The 22,965-nt window shown below is 36.5% G+C and overlaps 2 protein-coding genes across 2 annotated transcripts; both read right to left on the bottom strand.

Moving 5' to 3' along the window:
• Window positions 1-19,202: 19,202 nt before the first annotated feature.
• Window positions 19,203-20,722, bottom strand: LOC149530812 (uncharacterized). The gene has a single exon (XM_089810670.1). The coding sequence runs from the start codon at window positions 20,118-20,120 to the stop codon at window positions 19,203-19,205; it is 918 nt and encodes a 305-aa protein (XP_089666796.1). The 5' UTR covers window positions 20,121-20,722.
• Window positions 20,723-21,139: 417 nt separating this feature from the next.
• On the bottom strand, window positions 21,140-22,536 carry LOC149530811 (uncharacterized). The gene is made up of 3 exons (XM_089808247.1): window positions 21,837-22,536; window positions 21,457-21,514; window positions 21,140-21,242 (listed from the first exon to the last, which is right to left on the bottom strand). Exons 1-3 carry the CDS (start codon window positions 22,534-22,536, stop codon window positions 21,140-21,142), a joined length of 861 nt encoding a protein of 286 aa, XP_089664373.1.
• Window positions 22,537-22,965: the final 429 nt, after the last annotated feature.

Genomic DNA, 22,965 nt, shown 5'->3' with positions numbered 1-22,965 from the left:
ATGGTGAATATCCTTCAAATAAAAGCTGTGAATGTATCCAAAGATAGTGAATCACCTTGCAAACACTCTAAATACCTTTAACAAAAAGGTGAAATTATCTCTCTTTCTGCCCCTCATCATATGAGTCATGCTCTCTAATATTTATCATAGTTTTGATCTTCTTCTTCATTGAAATTAAATGTGATCATGATGTTTTAATGTCATTAAATCTACTCATATCATTGTTGATAGCTCTTCTGTAACCTCTAATGATGATGCTCCTCTAGAAAATGGTAAATGTACATCTTGTCATGTCCTATCATCTCTGAGTTTCTATAATAGTCCATCTCACTGTCTTGTCGTCACTATTATGGATTCCATTTGATGACATATCTGTTTTGTTATTTTCAACATTTACCATTGTTCTTGATCTGTGCTCACTGAACATACATATAAAAGTGTGTCAACATTTCTTCATCATTGTCCTTTAATGTCATATTTCTTTATCACTGTCCTTTAACATTGTTCCTAGATAACAGTGACTAATTTTGATGACTTCTAATTGATCTCTGCTCAAGATATCTCCAATTCCTTCTCATTGTTTTTAGTCTTTTGCAGCACTTGTGTTTGTCTTTGAATGAGCACCATTTAATGACTTGGCTCTTGTCCGTTAATTTTCTTTTTACTATCTTAATTGCATGATTCTTTACTGTTGTTGTCCTTTAATTTGTTGATCACTATTTTGCACTGGAATTCTCGTTCTTTGGGCTTTCCTTTTAGATTTTAGTATTTGTCTTTTCAGCGACAATGTTCTTGTCTTATTTTATGTAATGCTTTTCTCTAAGAAAAACTTGTATCTTTGTGTCTAAGACATGTGCCTTCCATTATCTCTTTCTTACTGCTATAATATTCACGAGATCTTATGCTCTGTTGAACATCCTTTTGACTGAGTTGTCATGACCATCACTTTTTTTTCAAAATTCTATAGTGGTAAATATCATTTAGGACCTAATATTCATGTAAAATCCCTTCGAGTCACAATATTTTCCATGGATTTCTAGATCAACCTAATCATCCTACATTTGATGTAAGGTGCCATTCTTACCCAACTACCAATAGTAAGTTTACCAGAATCATAAAGATTTGCTTTGCAAGCAATGTAACCTAGATAGATCTTCATTTATATAATGAAAGTTAATAAAAATAGAAAATTTTTATAAGAACTCCTATACTGGAAACATTTGTGTAAAAATGTATTTCATCTGCTTCGTATCGTCTATAACAGTTATCGCATTCTTTCGATGTTTTCATTAGTGTCCTTGATATTTTCTTCATTTCTTAGTTTCTTTCCTTTTCTCATGACTCTTCATAATGTTGCTCTTATCATCTTCAAGATCTTTGTAATATAAAAGACCTTGCTTGTCATAGCAGTGACATCTATTGAGCATCATTGTCTTTTATTGATATCTCACTGTCTAAGAGATGCATACTGTCTTAAAGCACTATTGATATCATTGTTACATTGACTATCACTGTTCCATTGAATATCACTATTATCTATCACATTTTTTTCATTCTGAACATCAACACCAAAATGTACCCCTTGAGACTTAGGTTCTTTAGAAGCAGAAGCATTACCATCAGCTCCAGCAACCAGCTCCACAATTAGCAACCCTTCTTCTTGTTGCTTCACAATATCATCACTTCGAGATAGGATCTCAATTGATGATTGAACTATGGTTGGAGTTTCCTGCTTTTCCACTAGGTGCATCTCAACCTCTTTAGTTATATCTTGTTGCACGGGAGTTTCAAAATTTTCAAGTCTTTTTTTCACTAGAATCAACCTTACCTAACTGGCATCCATCTTCCTCAAGTGGTTCATTTGTTTCCTTTGGTTTTTCTAAAGACTCTGGTTTCTCTACTTCACCATGTTCCTCACTAGCACTTGGATGAATGGTTGGCATATCAATGGCTACAAAATTTGAGGCCTCTTAAATCATGGCTCTCTTATCTAATTGAGCCTTAGCAGAAATCTCACCAAGTGATGAAGCACATACCTGTGACAGACCATTCAATATCATTCTTCAAAAAAAGCATAACCTTAATTTACATTGAAATTAACTGTAATAAAATTAGAACAAAAGTGAATATAATAGATTTGAGAGCATTTGGCATCCCCAGATTTTCATAACAGAAAATGAATTGTCTCTTAACATATGAACATAACTCTCTTGTACTAAATGATAATTGTGTGGTTTATTTTATTTAATAAGTATAATTATGGAGAGGAAAAATTGATAAAATTTTCTAGGAAAATTTTGGTAAAAGTCTTAGATGATACTCATCAATGACAAATTAAAGCAATGTAAAGTTCTTCTTTTCCTGCAACACATATAACAACAATGTAAACTTATCTTGAAACTTCTTCTTTTCCTGCAACACATATAACAACAATTTTAAGTGCTTGCAAGGTATATACTTATGAATAAATATTACATCCTGATTTAAATGTATGAAAACAATTTTCATTCCTTTTAAGCTTCATTCATCTTGAGGTGCAATTCACAAACTCAAGAATAGTGGCTTTTGTTCTTCAGGATACCTTTAGGGGAAGAGTATGTGAATTCCCCCTCATGTCTGGAGTCTAGTTTAGAGGAGATGGCTATTTACACTGCTAAGGTTTGTTGAATCTAATTCTGAATAACATTGCTTGCTATTGTTGAATCTAATCTAATGTATATTTTAACAAGACTTGTAGCTTATATGTTTTGAAATTGCTATTAGGCCTTGTAGTTTGTATAATTTGATTGCTGGAGAGCTTCTACAGCTAAGAAAGAAGGTCGTTGCATGAGTTATAGACACGCGCTCGAGTATGAAAATTGTGTATTATTTATTCTAATGTATATTTTAACTAGACTTTTAGCTTATATTTTTTGAAATGTCTTTTAGTGGCTTAATGTTGTAAGGTCTCTTGAAATAAGACCTTCAAGCGTTTGGTCAAAGTTTTACAAATAATCTTATCCACAAATTTTCCTAGAGCAATTGATTGAATGTTATAAAAGGTGATTGGGTTAAATGTCTTATCCTCACATATTTTGAGGATCCAAGATCATTCATGATCATCATATTTATTTAATAACCATTAACCATTCTTAGGCCTAAGACATATTAATGACTCAATCTCCCTAACTCCTAACATTAAGAATTTAAATAACAACTAAAAAAGGCTATTTGTGTGACCTTAGTCTTAGTGACTAATTCACCTAGCCAACATAAAACAAGACCTTCTAAGGTCCTCAACCAAATTACACTAACTTCTTGACTTGGCTAGAGTCAAGTACAAGCCAAAATTGACAAACTAGTAGAGGTTAGCCTAGGTGCTCCTGCACCAAGCACCAACAAACTCCTAGCACCTTGGAACAACTAAGCAATTCAAGTTATCACCCCAATCCTCTGTTCTCTACAAGAACATTCAAGGCTTGATTCACCTTCAAACAAGGAACTAATATATTGTTACAACGTCTACTCCTTTAATTCATGGACCCAACTCATCACATAAGGCTGGATACTAGTTACTTGTCCCTTGTACCATTCAAGGCCTCATACACCCAACCTTGACACCGAGTGTTTTGGACAACTCCAACCCTCTAACATAAATGGAAACCAAAACAAACATCAACACAACCCAAAACAAATCAGGTCTAAGGCAAACTTGTTGTTACTAGTGATAGGGCAGATTGCAACACATGACCTTTATTCTACACACCCAACCAAGAGTGAAATTGGATCCTCTAGGAATCCCAAAGACCAAAGACAATTTAGAACAACTCCAACATGACCAAAATAAGGTGTAACAAGGGTTGGAAACCCTGCTAACTATTTACCATTTCCTTTTGATATTTTAACTACCCTCCATTGGTTGATGAAACAATGCAAGTAAAATTCACCATACCATGCAAAAATACAGGGCTTAGAGTTCAAGAGATGCCTCACAGAAGAGGATAAGAGAATTGGCTTCCAACAAGGCTATAGAGCCGTGGCTGAATGGCTACAAGCTAAAATCAGTGTGGAAGGTTCTAATAAAGATGCATCTGAGCCACAAGTAAATAAGCTAAATGAAATTTATTTCAAATTGAATACTTTACCAATTAGTCTATTTGATGTTAAGTTCCAATATAAAGTGAGTATATCTGTTTTAAGCAAGCAATGATAACAATGCGTAGGATGTTGGGATGCAGCTTGACAATCCTTCTACACAATCTGTGGATGCTGAAGGTTCGCATGATGTGCATCCTAGTGGTGGAGGTATACATTTTCTATTATATTTTTTATATGTAATTTCAATTGGTGTTTGGATTAACATAACATTTTGTATAGTAGTTGTAGAGGATCGAGGGGTCGATGTTCATGATCGTGTTGACGTTGAGTCCAAACAAAATGATGTGGTCAGATCAGGTAAAGAGCACCACAGTTATGTTATTTAAAATAATTAAATACTTGTAACAATTATAATAAATTATTTTTAATTTAACTCTTTTATTTGTTATTGTAGAGGAACCCCCTTTGCAACAGCATAGGAATTTGAGATCATCAAGAATAGAGAACAGAACAACTGATGAGGGGGGAATTGATGATGACATTGATGCTCCTCTTAGAGCTTACATAGAAAAAGAAATAGAAAGAAAAAAAAGAAATGATTGTCATCTACATACCTTAATTGATAATGATTGAATTTTATGTCTCAATGAATTTAATTATGTGCTAATGAATGTTCATGAATTATGTGTTAATGCAAAATATTGATGAATGTTGCATGTTAACGAATCTAATGTGTTAATGAATGTTATCATGTGATATTGATTGAATGTTACATTTTATTAATGGTTGAAAGAATGAATGAATGTTAGATGTTAAACAGGAATGTAGAGTGATGTTAGGGGGGGGGGGGGGTGGAGCCAAATGAGCTTCCACCTTCACGTGGTTGGCCCTGTTTATTAGAGAATATTAAACTATTCTCGAAACAAAGTGAAGCTCAATAAGATACTAAATATTTCTCTATTTTGTCCTATGTTTAGACCTATAACATTGTGTCTTGCTAAGGCCCCTTTCAAGTGGAAGGACATGAGCATCTTTTACATAGATGCAAATTTGACATGATCTATTGATGATTGCAAGTAACAATTGGGTATACTGTCAACATGAGCTCAAGAGAAGTTTCCTAGGTTTGTAAGAAGAAGATTACAAGGAAGCACATTGAAAAATATGGAAAACAATATGGTATTATATAATCTGAGGTGATTTTTTTATTTTCTCCAATCCATCTCCAACAATATACTGCAATGCTCAATGTTTTGAAGATGGTGAAGAATCCACTGATGTATGAATGATTCAAACACATTAAGTTTTATTTTCATTAACATGTACTGCTTGATTAAATGTTTGCTATTGGATTCACATTGGATAACATTTACATCTTATTCTAGACTAGTTCTAGCAAGACATACACCATGGGGACTGGTTATGTAGAAGATGAGGAGATAGGAATTATTCCTCAAGTTACGGAGGCGATATTTAGAAAAATTGAAACATTGAAAAATCAAGCAGAATTTCAATTAAGAGTTTCATTCATTGAGGTATGCTTCAATGCTCCTTTATTGTACTATTTGTTCCAGTTTACTTCCTTATCTTCATCAGTCATGATACTCAATTTGTTTATCCTTTTTTATCTCTCCTTTCTATATGTTGTTATTTAAACCTCAGAAAATTACTTTATTACATCAACTGCATTCCTCTTGGGCTAAAGAGAGACACCTCTTGTCATGTGGCCCTTCTCTACATGGTATAGTATTATTTCTTGAGAAATGTAAATTAGGCTCCTGATGTATTTGGTACGTATTATTTAATTGGTGAATTTAAGCAGGAATAATCAATGTTTCCTTTCACTTGCCCTTTTCTTTGTGCTAAGAGGCACAATTTAAATCCCAAATCAGCTTGGGCTTTTGTTGTGTATAGGTGAAGGTATGCATGGATAACTTTGAAGGTCAAAATTAATAGGGGTAAAATGAGTAGAAAAAATTCAAATAGGATAGCATATTCAAGCCTTAATGGAAACCTAGAATATATCAAAAAGAAAGTAGACCACAATTGTTGTAGTTGTGTATTAAAACATTGTTTAAAACTTAATTTGTCAAAGAATATACTCCAGATGATTCTTTCTCTAGCTAATTACTATTTTCCAATGTGGGCATTGATCAGAATGCAGTACCTTGATTAACATTCATCAAGTCGCATTCAACAACTAGCCTTCTACCCCCATGAGTGGCGATCAATGCTATGACCAGTGCAGCATCCCATTCTACCACCTTATATGTCTTCATGGGTGGTCATGGTTTAATATATTAAACAATGGTGCAACTTTACACATGTGCATGTGCACGTGTATAAATCAATTTTCTTTTTTATTGACATTTGACAATTGTCATTAAGTTATCAATTATCGAATGTGTTCCGTATTTAATTTTGAGTATTTTGTAAAAATCTTGATTATATGCCAAACACAACTGATGATTGATAGTTCAATGTCTACTATCAAGTGTTTATAATAAATCAATTTGGTTTATATTACTTGATATTGAATTATCAATTTGCAACTATGTTCTATATTTTTAGTTCGTATATTTTGTGCAACTATATATTCAACTGGTTTTGAAGAAATGTGCAGTTTCCCTAAAATCATCTATTGTCATTGAAATAACTAAGGGGACATCTTTTATTTAATCAATGTTTAGATGCAACATGTCCATCAAGTAGTTTTGAATTGTTAATTATTTTGATTAAGTACTTTGCTATTCTGTATGGTTATTGTGTTTCTAATATACACATGAATATTTCCAGGGTAAAACATTGGCATTTGTGTTGCCTATTTTGGAGTCATTAACAAGTGGACAATATTCCAAAGGTAGGAATAAGTCTTATGGAAAGCTACCTAGTGTGATTGTTTTGGTTCCAACTCAAGAGCTTGCAAAATAGGTATTATGTTAGCATTGACCTATAAACTGTCTGATTATGTTGGTATTTTGAAAATATGTTCTTTCTTTGGCAATTTCTCTACATCCACAAATCTAGGAACTTTGTATGATGACTTTTGATATGCAGGTTCATGTGGATTTTGAGTTTTATGGTGGATCTGTTGGCATTGATACATGTTGTGTGTATGGAGGTGCTCTGTATGGTCCATAGGAGAATGCACTATGCAGAGGTATAGATGTTGTTGTTGGAACACCGGGTCGTATCAAGGTAAGTGAGTAGCTTTTATTAACTACTTTCCTGATATGCAACAATTCATTGGTAAAAAAAATGTTTCGATTTCTTTACACAGGATCATATTGAGAGAGGCAGTCTAAACTTGAAATCATTGAAATTTTGTGTCCTTGATGAGCTTGATGAAATGCTTAACATGGGCTTTGTGGAGGACGTGGAAAAAATCCTTGGTATGATTTGTAATTTTGTATTGAAATTGTAACTAATAGACTATATGACTTCTTTTGTGAATGACATAAATTACATGTTTGCTGAGTTTTCAATAAGAAGTGCCAATTTCCATGATGTATCTTTAGCACCTCACTTTTAATGGTTACCTTCTCATGTTTATTTGTTCTTATTCTCAAATTGAATTCAGTTTCAAGTGTTTTTTTTTTTTCTGTAGTGTGTCAATTATGCTATCTCTGCATTTAATTAAGATATCTGAATTCTTACAATCTTGTGATTTGTATAGATTACTCAAATATTTGGTGCTCTGTACTGTATCAGTTTGTGCTTGTTTATCTGGATTCAACTTACAGTGATCCATATTTCAATGAGCAGTGGTTAGTGGTTAACTAAAGTTCATATCTCATGACCCATGTTTAAACTTTGTTGAGCCATATTGAACATCAAAAATATTCTCAAAATTTGTTTGGAAAAATTGACCTTATATTGTGATATTGCTAACAGGATTCAACTCTTGACCCATGTTTCACAAGTAGTGGTTTCATAAGAACAAATTTCTCATTACATTCGCTTCTATGTAGTCATATAGTTTGCTGAGGCATTTTTTTGATGTTATTTTGAGTCGAAAAAGCTGCTTCTGGGGCACTTATAGGGCCAACACGAGATTTGTAAAGCCAATATGTGACCAAACTCTTCATAGAAAGAGCTATAATTTATAAGTTTTACCATAAAGTCTTTTTAAAATCTTAAATAGCTTTTGTTTATATTTAATATTTATTATTTAATCAACTTTTTGGAATTTAGATTTGAATTTTATAATTTTATGGAAGTATTGGTATTTAATGTTTTAATGTTATTTTAATTTTTAAAGTATAATGTTGATGTGTGTTTTATGATCGCACCAACAAAAAAATAAAATATGAAGGTATCTTATCCTTTCTTGAGAAAAACCCCTATATAATTAGATTGTGAAAGATCATACATGATTCCAAGGTTCTTTACCAATCATGTCTTGACTTGTGATAAGTTCAATGGTTGATGTGATATGTTGGTGTCATAAAGGGACTTACATTTAAATTTTTCTTCACTTCCACAATATTGATTGAAACTACATCGCTTATTGCAATTTCGCTATGCTTTTTCTTTGAACAATATAACTGAAATGAGCTGAAATTAAAAGGAAAAAGGTTAGAAGGATCTAAATCTATTCCTAAGGACAATGATATCAATGGATAGTTCTCTAGTAGAAAAGCTCCCAACAACTAAGCTCTACTTCACCAAGATCAACTACAATTATGCCATAACTGGTGGAATCTTCTAATGGTTATATTCAAAGAACTTTCACATCTCTATGAACAATGAAAATTTATTGATAGAAGTTAAGCATCCATAAAAGGGGAGTAGGCTAACTTTACACGACAATTACAATCAACAAACTACCAAAAGAATGATTGAGGGAAATTTATCAAACACTATTGCATTCTCCATTTCAATGAAGACAATTTATTTAACAAATCAATTTTCAATGAGGGAACAATGAAACCATGGAAGCACTAAAATACATCTAGTAGCACCAAATATTTATTATCTTGGTAGCTTTTAGCAATAATCTCAAAATTTGCCCCTTTACAAATGAGAAGGGAGGCCTTTATATAGGTCTCAGATTACAATGGGCGATCAGGATTGAAATAAAATAAATAGCGTAGATTTTGCCACTCAACCCCAATTAGGGTTAGGGTAAGAAGAGTAATCTATAAGTAATGAGTGGGTCCATGTGGATGAATAGAAATACATATGCGCAACAAGGCAAGGTAGTAAGTGCCTATTGTCCATATCCATATTTTTTTTGACAGAAAACAAGATTGCCTCTATTAAAATAATATCCTCAATTAGTTCAAATAATTGAAGTTATATAACCTCAGAAATACTTGATCCTTTAACATTTACTAAATTTGGATGGTGCATTCACCAAATGGATGTGAAGATGCATTTCTACTTTATTCATTCATCCACAGGAATCTGGCATGCTTTAGATGATAATTGGGTATACATTTGCTACAGTTGTGAAGACATGTTTAATTTTGTGGAGCAAGCTCATTATAATTTGTGTATAATAGAACACAAAAGAACTACAATTTTATGTAGAACCTTTTCTTTATATGGTAACACTAATTATACTGAAGTTTCTTAGACTGACTAAAGTTATTCTTATGACATTTTGTACTCTAGGTCTATTCAGTCAATGAGAAAAGTGTGCTTTCCCAGAAAGCTTACATGCTATTCTATATACGAGATAAGAAAACTAGCATTCAAACAGTAGGTGGGTCTGAATCTCAGTATAATGGCTCTAAACTAAAGAAGAGGGTGTCATTGAACATTGGACATTAAAAAAAAAACCACTTACAAGATTCATATGCCCCCCAGGTGACAGAGAACATGTATTCTTTCCAAACGACAACAATCTCTTTTAGTGTTGTAGGTGTAAACAAGATACCCCAATAGGTAGAAAATTTGTCAAATGTCAATTTCATTTCAAAAAGTCTAGAAAAGAACACAAGTTCTGGCTAGTCATGCAATAAATCCAGATCATCAGCAGATCATGATGCTACATTACAGATGGTGCCTCCAAGAACCAATGGTATTCAAACAAATAATGTCTTCTAGTCAAGTCATACCATAAGTAATGGATGCACATCGAATGGGTCTAGTAATAATGTTAAGAAGCAGGAATCTGAAAAAAGGGAACTAATTCTGTGGGTAATTTTAATGATATGGTTGTTAGACATTCTTGGAACTGTGATGTGAGAAATGATAATGAGAAGTATATTGGTAGAAATTCTGAAGCTTATTCAAAAATTAATGGTAACAGATCATGAGAATGTCAAACATTCTACAAATGGTTTGACAGGTATTATTACTTGGCATCATGCTACTAAACTTCCAAAAAATGATTGAAATGGTAAACTTGTAGCTGGCGAGGATCTAGAGAATGGTAGTGTGGTCCACAATTCTATAGATAATGAGAGTGAGGCTACTAAGCTCCTATCCTTGGAAGATGGTTCCTTATTTCAGGTGCTTGTTTTTTGTATTAATGCTATAGTGTATATGTTTGTTCTTGAGAAAATTGCTTTTAGTCGTAATGAATCTTTATAGGTTCCTTTTGGCAGGGAGGCAAAAATGGCACTTTGCTCTGTAAGGGAAGGGAAATGAATGGGTCATGTGTAAAAGCTATGCATCCACATAGGTTGCAGAAATATAGTCAAGAAACTAAATGTATTTCCAGCCAAAAGTACCAAAAACACCATGAGGACAACCACTACCTCATTAGTAGAAACAGATTGAAGCTTATGAAGCATCTTCCATGTCCTCGATTTTTACAAGTACTATCTTTCAGGGGGCATTTTCTTCTAAGAGCAATGCATATTTTGAGGAAGAAAAAATCCAATGAAAGGAAGAAATGCACGAAGTTACAGCTTAAGAAGGCTGACATTTTTCTTAAGCAGAAACGCTCTGCAAAAATGCCTTCTGGAAAAGAGTATCCAACAACAAAATTTTTTGCATGTTTAGTCACTTCTAAGTATCCACAAAAATCTCGTGGAAAGGGTCTATCAAACAAAATAAATGGTTGTGTTTCTATGCAGCAAACCAAGACATCTGAAATTATAGCTAGTGTGGTTCAGAATGGGTGTAACATTGCTAAATTTTGTGATACTCTGATGCCTCTTGTAAATAGGTAGCTTTCTAGTGGAAATGGTACTAAGCTAAAGAAATAAAGAGAAGTTCCTGGCAGACTTAGTTTAAGTAAAGCTAGACAATATTCTAATGTTGAGCAAGACTCTAACATTAGCACAGAGAAAAACTGGTATGCTCTCTGTGTTTCTGTGTAGCAAGCTGAGACATCAGAAATAAAAGTTGGTGTCGTTCAAAATGGGTGTAACATTGCTAATGTTTGTGGCTGAAGCAATAGGCTGAATATGCTTGCGGCGAGGTCGCTGTGGCGGTGACGGCAGCTGGCGTCGCCGCCATAGTGGCCCCGTCACAATGCTTGTTGTGGACGTCGCAATTGCAACGTCCACCCAACCATTGCAACAACCCTTGACGTCACTGCCATAGCGGCGCCATCGCAATTCTTGTCGTGGACGTCGCAATTGCGACGTCCATGGCAAGCATTGCGACGGATGTCGACGTTGCTGCCACAGCGACCCCGTCGCCAGATGCTGTCGCAACCCCTGTCGCAATTTTTTGTGGACGTCACCATTGCGATGTCCAGGGAAAGCACCACAACAACCCCATCCCTAGATGTCATCGTGACCCCGCTGCAACGCTTGTGGCAAACATCGCAATTGCGACGGGGTTTGTGCCATAATAAAGTGGTTTCATAGCGACGGATAGGCATCATAATTGCGACAACATAGGATAGACGTCATAATTTGTGACTAAAAAATAATGACGTTTATTACTATCATAGTGGCGACACATTGCGGCCATAATTGTGACACTTAGCCATCGCAAATTGATGCCAAATGTATTAGTGTTTCCATATCCCTTGCACATTATCCATACATTATCTTATATACATCCATAATTCTTCCATATATTTGATCTTGACATGTTCTCCATCTCTTGCATTCCATAGTCCTTATCATGTTCATTCGTCCATTTTCCATCCATACTGCTACATATTTTCATCCCCCTTTCATATGTCCTTGATCTTGGTTATCCCTGCCATTTCATCCACTTCATATCCCAAATGTCATCCATACTCTCCATATCATTACCCCTTTTCCATACCCTCCCTCCCATATCCCTTATTCATTCCACTTTCATACCCATGCTCATGATCACTATTAGAGACACAATACAAAAATGTTCATACATGCTTTGGAAGAACACATGCCTTCTCTCCCTCCATACGCTAGCCTTCACACCATTTTTCCATTTTCATGCATCTTTTCCCACCATATTTCTTTCCATTTTCCTATCCTTGGTATGGGGAATTTGGACTCCTTCAAAACATGGTCCTTGGCTCCGCATTTTCCAACACCATATCATTTGGCCACTCATATCCTTCCACCATTCCTTTCATCCATTGGCTCATGTTGCTTTTCCTCCATTTACCATGCCTTGTCTCTCCCTTGTCATTGGTCCCAATCCATTCTATCCCACCTTCATTCAATCTAATTCTTCCACTCGCTTTAATCACATTCATTTATCCTCTAATTCAATCAATTTTCCCTTCTTCTAATTCTTTCACATCAAATAAGTTTCTATTCTACTCTCATCATTCTTCATCCTATCAAAGTTATTGTTCCAATCTCATCCATGTTCATTCTTCTACATTTCAATTTCATCTATCCGCCATAAAATCAGAAAATCAAAAAACAAAATCTCACTATGCAATCAATACAATCCAATCAATCTAATCTTGCAATCTTGTACATCAATCCTTAATCAATTCATCAATTTGACCCAATCAGCTGATAATCCATTAACCATATTCAAACATTATCATGGGATGAATCCTTCCCAATCCTTGGATGTGCATTATGCTTATCGTTAGCTTTGCCATCCTTAATCAATCATCATCAATCAATCCATTAATGGGTTTTTAGCTTGACTAGGGGCAAAGTTTTGGTTTGGTTTTGGTTTTTTGTGCATGATTGCTTGTTACTTGTCTGCATGAGTATTTTTGGCATTTATTATGGTCTTTGCATCCTATTTTCCTAGGAATCATGGTCTTCCATATCATGGTTTCACAAGGAATCTGGTTGTATTAGACCCCTGTTTTCATGTACTTGACACATTGTCATCTTGGTTCCTCATACCTTGGTGCATAATGTTGAGTACAATATCAAACTTAGGTTGTTCACACCATTGCAGCATAACTCTTATCATTTTCCACTCCCATCCATTTCGAGAGAACATCTGTGTTCTCCTAACCCGCATGTCCTCTCGAGGGGGCATACATTTCCACCTTCGTCATCCTTTTTCATCCTTCCATAACTAGGGCATCATGCTACTAGTCTTATCCTCCCAGCCACTATATTGTATTCTTCTTTGATATAACATTACTAATGCTATATCAAAGAGGGGCAAAATGTAGACACCTAAATTTGTCCAAATACCATTTCCTAGCCAATTAAATAGATATTTATTATTATTTAATTACCCTACATTTAATTAAATAAATTTACATTTATTTAATTATGTTCACCTTTCCTTGATTTAAATAAACTAAAGTTTATCTAAATCCTAGCCTTTCCTTGATTTAAATAAACTAAAGTTTATTTAAATCCTAACCCATTCACTTTAATTAAGTACTTCATTTACTTAATTAATCCTTGCCTAATCCCCCTTGGAATTAAATATTATATTTGATCCTATTTGAGCACATGGCTCCTACCTTTAACCCTCACCTAACCTCACTACTCCTAACCTAACCCATCATGCTAAACCTACCCACTTCCTTAATCATGCTTGCTTTTCCTAATCATCTTGCTAATTACCTTTTAATCCTAAGTGTGTGCTCACACATGTGTGAGGAATCCTCACACATGTGTGAGGGATGTTCACACTTTCCTCACCCCTTATGCCTTCCATGCCTCTTGCACACTTGTCCTCTTGCATGAGAATCAAGTTGTCTCACAGCTCTTCCACTTGTCATTGATCATGTCACCATCAAAGGTTGCTCACATGTGTGAGCATTTTCCCCGCTTTGAATGGTCAAAAACCCTAATCCACACGGAGTCTACTTGGCCTCCACCTCATGGACACCTCATCGATCCTGAGAGATCTTAGCCCTTCATCTTGCCTTTAATCTCAGTCATTTGTTGCATCTCATTTCCTATAAAAGGAGAGCCCTCTCCTCATTTCCACATCTACCATCTACCTCATTTTTATGCTGCAGGAATAGTGAGCAACCACATCCCATAATGTGAAATCATCTCCACTTGGTGATTTCATGAGGTTTGCATTAGTAGATTAAGATTTTGTTATTTCATGTCATTCTTAGTTACATGTTCTCTTGCATATTTTGAGGTTTGCATGATCATGTAGGAATATGCATTAGTTGCTTAGTGTTTATTCCATTTATTACATTTTTATGCAATACACCCCCTACTCTCTCTCATTCTCTCGCATCCTTTCACTCTGTCTCTCCCATCCCATACTCTCTCTCTCTCTACCACCCCCTACTCTCTCTCACACTCTCACACTCTCTCCCATCCCCTACTCTGTCTCTTTCATAGACACGCACACACACTCTCCCATCCCCCCTCTCTCTCCTCTCCCATCCCCTACTCTCTAGATCTATCACACACACTCCCATCCCCCTCTCTCTATCTCCCTCTCCCTACTCTCTCTCACACTCTCTTCCATCCCCTACTCTCTCTCACACTCTCTCCCATCCTTTACTCTCACTCTCTCCCTCTCCCACCACCTACTCTCTATCCTCCATCCCCTACTCTCTCTCTCCCCTTTGCCATCCCCTACTCTTTCTCTTTCACAGACACACACACACACACACTCTTATCCCCCCACTCTCTTCTCTCCCATATCCTACTCTCTAGATCTATCACACACACTCCCATCTCCCCTATCTCTCTCCCTCTCCCTCTCCCATTCCCTCTCCTATCACCTACTATCTCTCTCTCTCACTCAAGTTCTCTCTCTCTCCCTCTCTACTATCTCTCTCTCTCTCTCTCTCTCTCTCTCTCTCTCTCTCTCTCTCTCTCTCTCTCTCCCATCCCTTACTCTCACTCTCTCTCTCCCCCATCCCCTACTCTCTCTTTCACACTCTCCCATCCCCTAATCTTACTCTCTCTCTCTCCCATCATGTACGAGCTCTCTCTAACACCACCTACTCTCTCTCACACTCTCACACTCTCTCTTGTCCCCTACTTTGTCTCTCTTACACACATTACCATTCCCCCTCTCTCTCTCCCCCTCTCCCATTCCCTCTCCCACTGCCTACTCTCTCTCCCCCATCCCCTAATCTCTCTCTCCCCTCTCCCATCCCCTACTCTCTCTCTTTCACAGACACACACACTCCCATCCCCCCCTCTCTCTCTCTCTCTCCTCTCCCATCCCCTACTCTCTAGATTTGTCACAAAAAATTTCATCCCCCTCTCCCTCCCTCTCCCACTCCCTCTTGCACTGCCTACTATCTCTCTCTCTCTCAAGTACTCTCTCTCCCTCTCTACTTTCTCTCTCCCATCCCCTACTCTCACTCTCTCTCTTCCATCCCCTACTTTCTCTCACACACTCTCCCATCCCCCACTCTCTCTCTCTCCCATCCCATACAAGCTCTCTCTACCACCCCCTACTCTCTCTCAAACTTTCACACTCTCTCCCATCCCCTACTCTATCTCTCTTATACACATTCTCATTCCCCCTTTCTCCCTCTCTCACACTCCCTCTGTCACTGCCTACTCTCTCCCATCCCTTACTCTATCTCTCTTACTCACTTCCATTCCCCCTCTCTCCCCCTCCCACTCCCTCTCCCACTGCCTACTCTCTCTCTCTCTCTCTCTCTCTCTCTCTCTCTCTCTCTCTCTCTCTCTCTCTCCTATCCCCTACTATCACTCTCTCTCTGCGACCCCTACTCTCTCTCACACTCTCTCCCATCCCCTACTTTCTCTCTTACACTCTCATCCCCCCTCTCTCCCTGTCCCACTCCCTTTGCCATTTCCTACTCTCTTTCTCTCCCATCCCCTACTCTCTCTCTATCTCTCTCTCTCCTCTCTCATTCCCTACTCTCTTTCACACACACACCCATCCCCCCTCTCTCCTCTCTCATCCCCTACTTTGTCTCTCACTCACTCTCCCTCTCCCACTCCCTCTCCCCCCACCTACTCTCACTCTCACTCTCTCTCTCTCTCACACACACACTCTCTCTCTCTCTCTCTCTCTCTCTCTCTCTCTCTCTCTCTCTCTCCCTCTCTACTCTCTCTCTGCTACCCCCTACTCTCTCTCACATTTTCACACTCTCTCCTATCCCCTACTCTCTCTCTCTTTCTCTCTTACACACATTTCCAACCCCCTCTCTCCCTCTCCCTCTCCCTCTCCCATCGCTTACTCTCTGTCGAGCTACTCTATCTCCCCCCTCTCCCATTCCCTACTCTCTCTCTTTCACACACATGCACTCCCATCCTCCTCTCTCTTGCTCTCCCTCTCCCACTCCGTCTCCCACCGCCTACTCTCTCTCTCCCCCATCCCCTACTCTCAATCTCTCTCTCCTACCCTATACTCTCTCTCACACTTCCTCTCTCTCCCATCCCCTACTTTCAATCTCTCTCCCCCATCCCGTACTCTCTCTTTGCCACCCCTACTCTCTCTCACACTTCCTCTCTCTCCCATCCCATACTCTCTCTGCCACCCCTACTCTCTCACACTTCCTCTCTCCCCCATCCCGTACTCTCTCTTTGCCACCCCTACTCTCTCTCTCACTTCCTCTCTCTCCCATCCCATACTCTCTCTACCACCCCTACTCTTTCTCACTTCCTCTCTCCCATCCCGTACTCTCTCTGCCACCCCTACTCTTTCTCACTTCCTTTCTCTCCCATCCCCTACTTTCTCTCTATCTCTTTCTCTTACACACACACACATAGCCATTCCCCCCCCCCCCCCCCCCCTTCTCTCTCTCTCTCTCTCTCTCTCTCTCTCTCTCTCTCTCTCTCTTTGCAACTCTACACTATTTAGGTCTCAATAGTGCGTGTACACTATAGCACACACATGCAATTGAGAATTCAAATGCTTTCAATAGTGAATATGCACTATAGGGCACACGTGCTATTGAAAGCTTTGCATTAAAACCAAGCCTAAGGCTTGGTTTTGCCTTGGAGATCCAACCCAAAGGGCTGAAGTTTATAAACAGGTTTGAGACATGTTTTCTAGCAAACGTACAAAAAATGATTGATTTTTCTTGTGTGCTCTCCTTCAAGATTCCTCATGGTTGGGTATCGATAAGATTAGGTTACATGACATTGTAGGTCTTTGTATTAGCTATCTAACCATATAATTTATTTTTTAATTTGAACTATTTCAAGCCTTTCATCTATAATTTCTTTTGAATGTATGTTCATTTTTTGTCAAAAACCACCATGTACTAATTGGGCTATAGATTTTAGCTCGTTCATCGAATTTTGCAACAACTTAGTTTTTTTAGAAACTAGACGACTCCATTCTACACACTTTGAAAAAAAAAGTTTTGTTTTTAGATTAGTTTTCAATTATTTCTAGGGGGAACACACAAATATTTCACGTTTTTAGGATGTGTCTAGTTAAAAAATTCATTAAAAAAAATACACATTATAAAATTACCCAAAAAATCTAGGATAAACTACATAGTGTTAAGTAACTTTTGACCAGAGCAATTAAAGAATTTCAAAAAAAAAAGTTAAAATTTTAGGGGGGCCACACTTTATACTGTGTTATGTTTTTTTGAAATAAACAATACCACTTTTTGTGGCCCCTTTTTTTGAGGACGTAAAACTAAACCATTTTGGGAAAAAAAAGTAGTCTAGAAACTAGATTCATAGGACTATGACTTTTGTTTTTGTCATATCTTAAAATTTTGAGTGTAACTATATTCAAATTCTTGTTGAAGTTCAGAAATTGCAGATTTCAGGAAAAAGGTGTCCACTTATACCCCCCTTTTGGCACCACAACTTGGTGCACTTACCCTGATGTGAGTATGGGCTTTGATATTATGGCGGATTTTCCATCATATATCTTATCAATGTAGCAATTTTCTGTATAGTAAAGGTACAGTAGTTCACTGTCTCATAACATAAAACAGGATCAAATTTAGGTTAGGTTACAACATGGCTTATTATAATTTATGACCATATCCTATATAAACTGAATAGATCTAATATATGGTCAAATATATGGAATCAAATATATGGTCTAATATCCATTCAAAGCTATTTGTATGTTACATAAACTTTTTTACTTATATTTGGTCAAATATATAGAATCAATTTTTTAATAAATGTCATTTCTTATCATAATTTTAACATATCATATTTATCTTTGACGTCCTTATTGCAACCTTAGGTGCAATCTAGTTTACTTCGCTATCATTGAATGATGGCTGATGCTAATAGCTTATTAACTTTCCATACATCTAAGATTAATTAATACAGGTATTCAGATTACTTTTGGGTTAATCCTTCAATTGAAATTCTTGGAGGCTCTCATGAAAGTCATCTGGACAGGTACATACGAATCTGATCAACATATTTCATATTTTTATCACGAAATTACAAGGAGAGTCCTATCATCTTTTACTTCTTGTAATTCAAAACATTCATTTCTTTCCCATTAACGATCAATTTGACCAGATATTTACAAGGCCTCTTGTGAATTTCATTCCTTTCTTCTTCATAGAATAATGTACTTACATCTTCCAGAGCCTGTTCAAGAGTGCTTTGTATCATTGATGCATTAGGCCGATTTCTACAGCTTATACCCACATCAGGATCATTGCCACCAATCTTAGCAAAGCAATTTCCAGTCAAGATGTTGACAATGCTTATTGTGCAATTTGTTTTATCAGCTTCAAGGGGCTTATGAACGTTTTTGTATTCAAGGACTAGCTCTTCATCATTGGTCAAGTAAATGATACTTGTGTTAAAACCAGTAAGCCGCATCAAGTGGTTTCTGTAAGATGCAACTTGCTCTGCTTGAAAATTCCATACAAAAACATTCCCTCTGTAAAATGTCAAGAATAATCATTTAGCATGTAAGAAAATAAGTGCTGAAGGCTTCTCTAACTCTTGTCGGCTCAAGTCAATCACCTTTTCACTCTGAACATCAACCATTTGCAGGCATTCATTCTCTTGTCTTAGGAGTATCTTGTCATGGAAAAGCTCAACAAAAGCTACCTTTTTATTGGGTACTAATGCATGACGAAAAGATTTCAGAACTTTGTCATCCTCCATAGATAAAATCTTCAGAGGAAGATACCTTCCATAGGGAGATTTTTTCAATATTAAGAGCATTATACCAGAAGTGACCTTTATGGCTTCAATTTCTTTGTCAGATATGGAGCACAAGAGTGTATAGTTCTTCAAATCAAACGACTTGTAAATATGATCTTGGGCAGAAAAAGTAAGAGCTTTACTATTGATATCATCAAACAGCACGAAACCAGGCAAAGTCACAATCTCACTTTCAAACAAATCAAAACCAGCATCTGCTTGATCTCTTGTAATGCACTCAAGTTGGGTTGTTCTGCACTTGATTGAGATTCCATTGGAACCACTAATTGATACTGTAATGAGAGAATCATTTTCCCTGTTATAGTACAGCCTTCGAATTTTGTTATGTGGACATAAATTCAAGTAGCAAAGCATTTTATTCGTGTTTCTATCAATTGAAGCACAGACACCTGATTTTGCTAAAGCAAATATAATACCCTGAGCCGAAACTAGTTCTTCAATCTTCATGAAACCGTTTCTAAAATCTTCCGTCAACATTATCGTCAACATTATTGGAGAAAAAGTATCAAACTCTTCCTGCAACTGAAAATTGTGGAACTTAATTTGAGATTGAGCATTTCTTAAGGCGAATCTGTTACCAATTTCACGACTCGAAAGTTTTTGGGTAATGTTGTTAACCTCTGAACTACGCTTCATTTTCTCTGCCATTGTCTTATAAAATATGATAGTAATTCCAGGATCAGTGCTGCTGCTAATCCAAGCTTCTATACAAAAAAATAAAAATTAATCGCCAGTCAGAGAGAAATCTATTTCGAATATAAATTTATCAAAAATGTGCTTTCATTTCTTATACATTTCTTTGAGTGGTTAAAAAATGGATGGTTCTTTCGTATTTTCTAGTAATCTTGTTCAATGTTTTACAGTTTATGTGCCTTAAATTCTATCACAATCCAATCTGTCTTCGATCCGATCTCTATTTAATGTTTTACAGTTTCGATGCCTCCAATCTCCTGCACTCGAATAGGGCATCCATATATGTTTTTTTGTTTCTTTTTGTTTGGGGAATTAGGGTTTTCTGGTCTCGCAACTTTATCTTTGATATCATTATTATTCTTCGATTGCCACGCTCAATCTTTTCCACCCTTGGAAATGTCTGTTTACCATTTCTTGGCTGTTTTGTATTTGTGGAGACTTTCGTTCTGTTATTGAAATCGAAGTTGCCTTTACTAAATCATATCAGACAGATTGTCGGCAAAAATATGGAAACATAAAATAGAGAACATTATGTTGACACAAATGTATGCAAAGACCTGGAAACATAAGCAAGGCATGTGATCTGTTTGACGGAATAACTTAAAGCTTGCAGAATATGCACAGAATGGATTTGTTGAAAACGGAAATGCTATTAGCAGGTATTAAACCAAATGTACAACCTTTACTTGTTTTCACTAAGATGGAATTGACTTTTATTACAGCATAAAGGATGTTATAGTTTATTGGTTAGAAAGGTTTTGGGAAAGGCAGGTGAATTGTTTGACAAGATGCCTGGAAAAGGGTTGGCCTCATGGACGCCACTGCTATGATTGCAGGTTATGTAAAAACGAATTTATCGAAAATTCTTTTGAAATTTTCATGCAAACACAATTGGCGTCTCGACAAAGCCTGCGAAGATGGAGCTTTGGAGCAGGGAATGGACTTTCATTAAAGCATAATGCAAGTGATGTTTTTTAAACGCTGAATATACTCTGGTTGCAATGTGGTGCGAATGGGCCAAAATACTTCTGTAATTCAGGTTCAACTTTGTTATTATCAGATGTTTCGTACATAATACTGAACATTACATCGAACATTGAATTTTAGATTTCAATTCATTAATTAGACAACCAAGGATATCTATGGTAGAATCAAACCCTTCACATCGAACATCGAATTTTAGATTTCAATTCATTAATTAAACAATGAAGATTTCAAGTTTTATAAATCATAGCAAAATTATTTATATTGTTCTGTAAAATTACATCGAATTGTTATTTATGTTTCATACGTTTCAGATATTGAGTTTTGTTTAAGTCCAGTTCCTGGAAACCCTCGTGAAAAATCATCTGGACAAGAACAAATGAATGTTATCAGAATTTTCCAATTATTTGTTCCTAAAAATTGTAAAATTACAACGAAAAGTCATTTTAAATGGTAGAGAGTCCTTCCATCTCTACTTATAATTCAAAACGATCATTTGTTTGTCATTAAACATTCAGTTTGACCATACATGTACAAGCCCTTTTTTATTGCTTGTATATATTTCATTTTTCTCCTCATCATAGAACAAGACGGTAATATCTTGAAGAGCCTCTCGAATTTTGATCTTGGTAAATGATCAATTCCTGCAACTTGTATCCACATCTGGGTCATCACCCCCAATCTTACCACAACAGTTTCCAGTCAAGATGTTGGTAATGCGTATTGAACAATCTGTTTTATACCAGCTCATGAGCAGCTCATCACCACTACCGGCGTGAAGGTGTCTTGCTTTTAATCCAGAATAATCTACCATGTGATTTCTGTAAGATGTAACCAGCTCTCCTTGCAAATTCCATATAAAAGCAGTCTCACTGTCAAATGTCAAGAAGAATCGTTTCTCACGCAAGTAAAAAACTGCTGTAGCATTTGCAAACTCTTTTCTCAATTGAATGATCTTTTCGCTTCGAGTATCAATCATTTGCAGGGATTCATCCTCTTGTCCCATCAGTATCATGTGATGCTTCAGCTCAAAAAAATCTATCCTTTTATTGGGTATTAATGGATGATGAAAAGATTTCAAAACTTTGCCATCCTCTATAGATAATATCTTCAGGGGAAGCCATCTGCCACAAGCACTTTTTCTTGACATTAAGAGCAATATACCAGGACAGGTACTTATGTCTTCAATTTCTTTCTCAGAAACAAAGTACAAGGGTGAATAGTTCTTCAAATCAAAGACCTTGCAAATATGATCTTGAGCTGAAAAAGTAAGAGCTTTCCCATTGGGAATATCAACCCATATGAGTTCTTCACCCTCAAACAAATCAAAACCAGCATTTGGTTGAGATCTTCTGATGTACTCAAGTTGGGTTGTTCTGCTCTTCATTGAGATTCCATTGGAAGCATCAGACACTGTGATGAGGGAATTATTTTTCCTTGTTGTAGTACAGTTTTTGAATTCGTTCATGTGGATCTAAATTCAAGTAGCAAAGCATTTTGTTTGCGTCTCTATCAAATGCAGCACAAACACCTGATTTTGCCAAAGCAAATATGATACCGCAAGCTGAAATTATTTTTACAATCTTGGATGGCTGTTTTGTATTGAGCTCTGCCTGCAACTGAAAATTGCGGAACTTAATCTGAGAATAAGTATTTCTGAATGCCGAGCTGTTACCAATTTGAAGACTCAGAAGATTGTGGGCGATGTTGTAAACTTCTGAATTCATAAACTGATGTTGGAGGAGATCAGTTGAAGGAGGAGGAATGGCACCCACTACTGGTGGTGATAGTGATGGTGATGATAGTGATGGTGATG

Source organism: Cupressus sempervirens, chromosome 11 (genome assembly GCF_028749045.1).
Source record: "Cupressus sempervirens isolate cs-2001-9-10 chromosome 11, ASM2874904v1, whole genome shotgun sequence".
NCBI classification, from domain to species: domain Eukaryota; kingdom Viridiplantae; phylum Streptophyta; class Pinopsida; order Cupressales; family Cupressaceae; genus Cupressus; species Cupressus sempervirens.
This window is presented reverse-complemented; position numbering and strand designations above follow the sequence as displayed.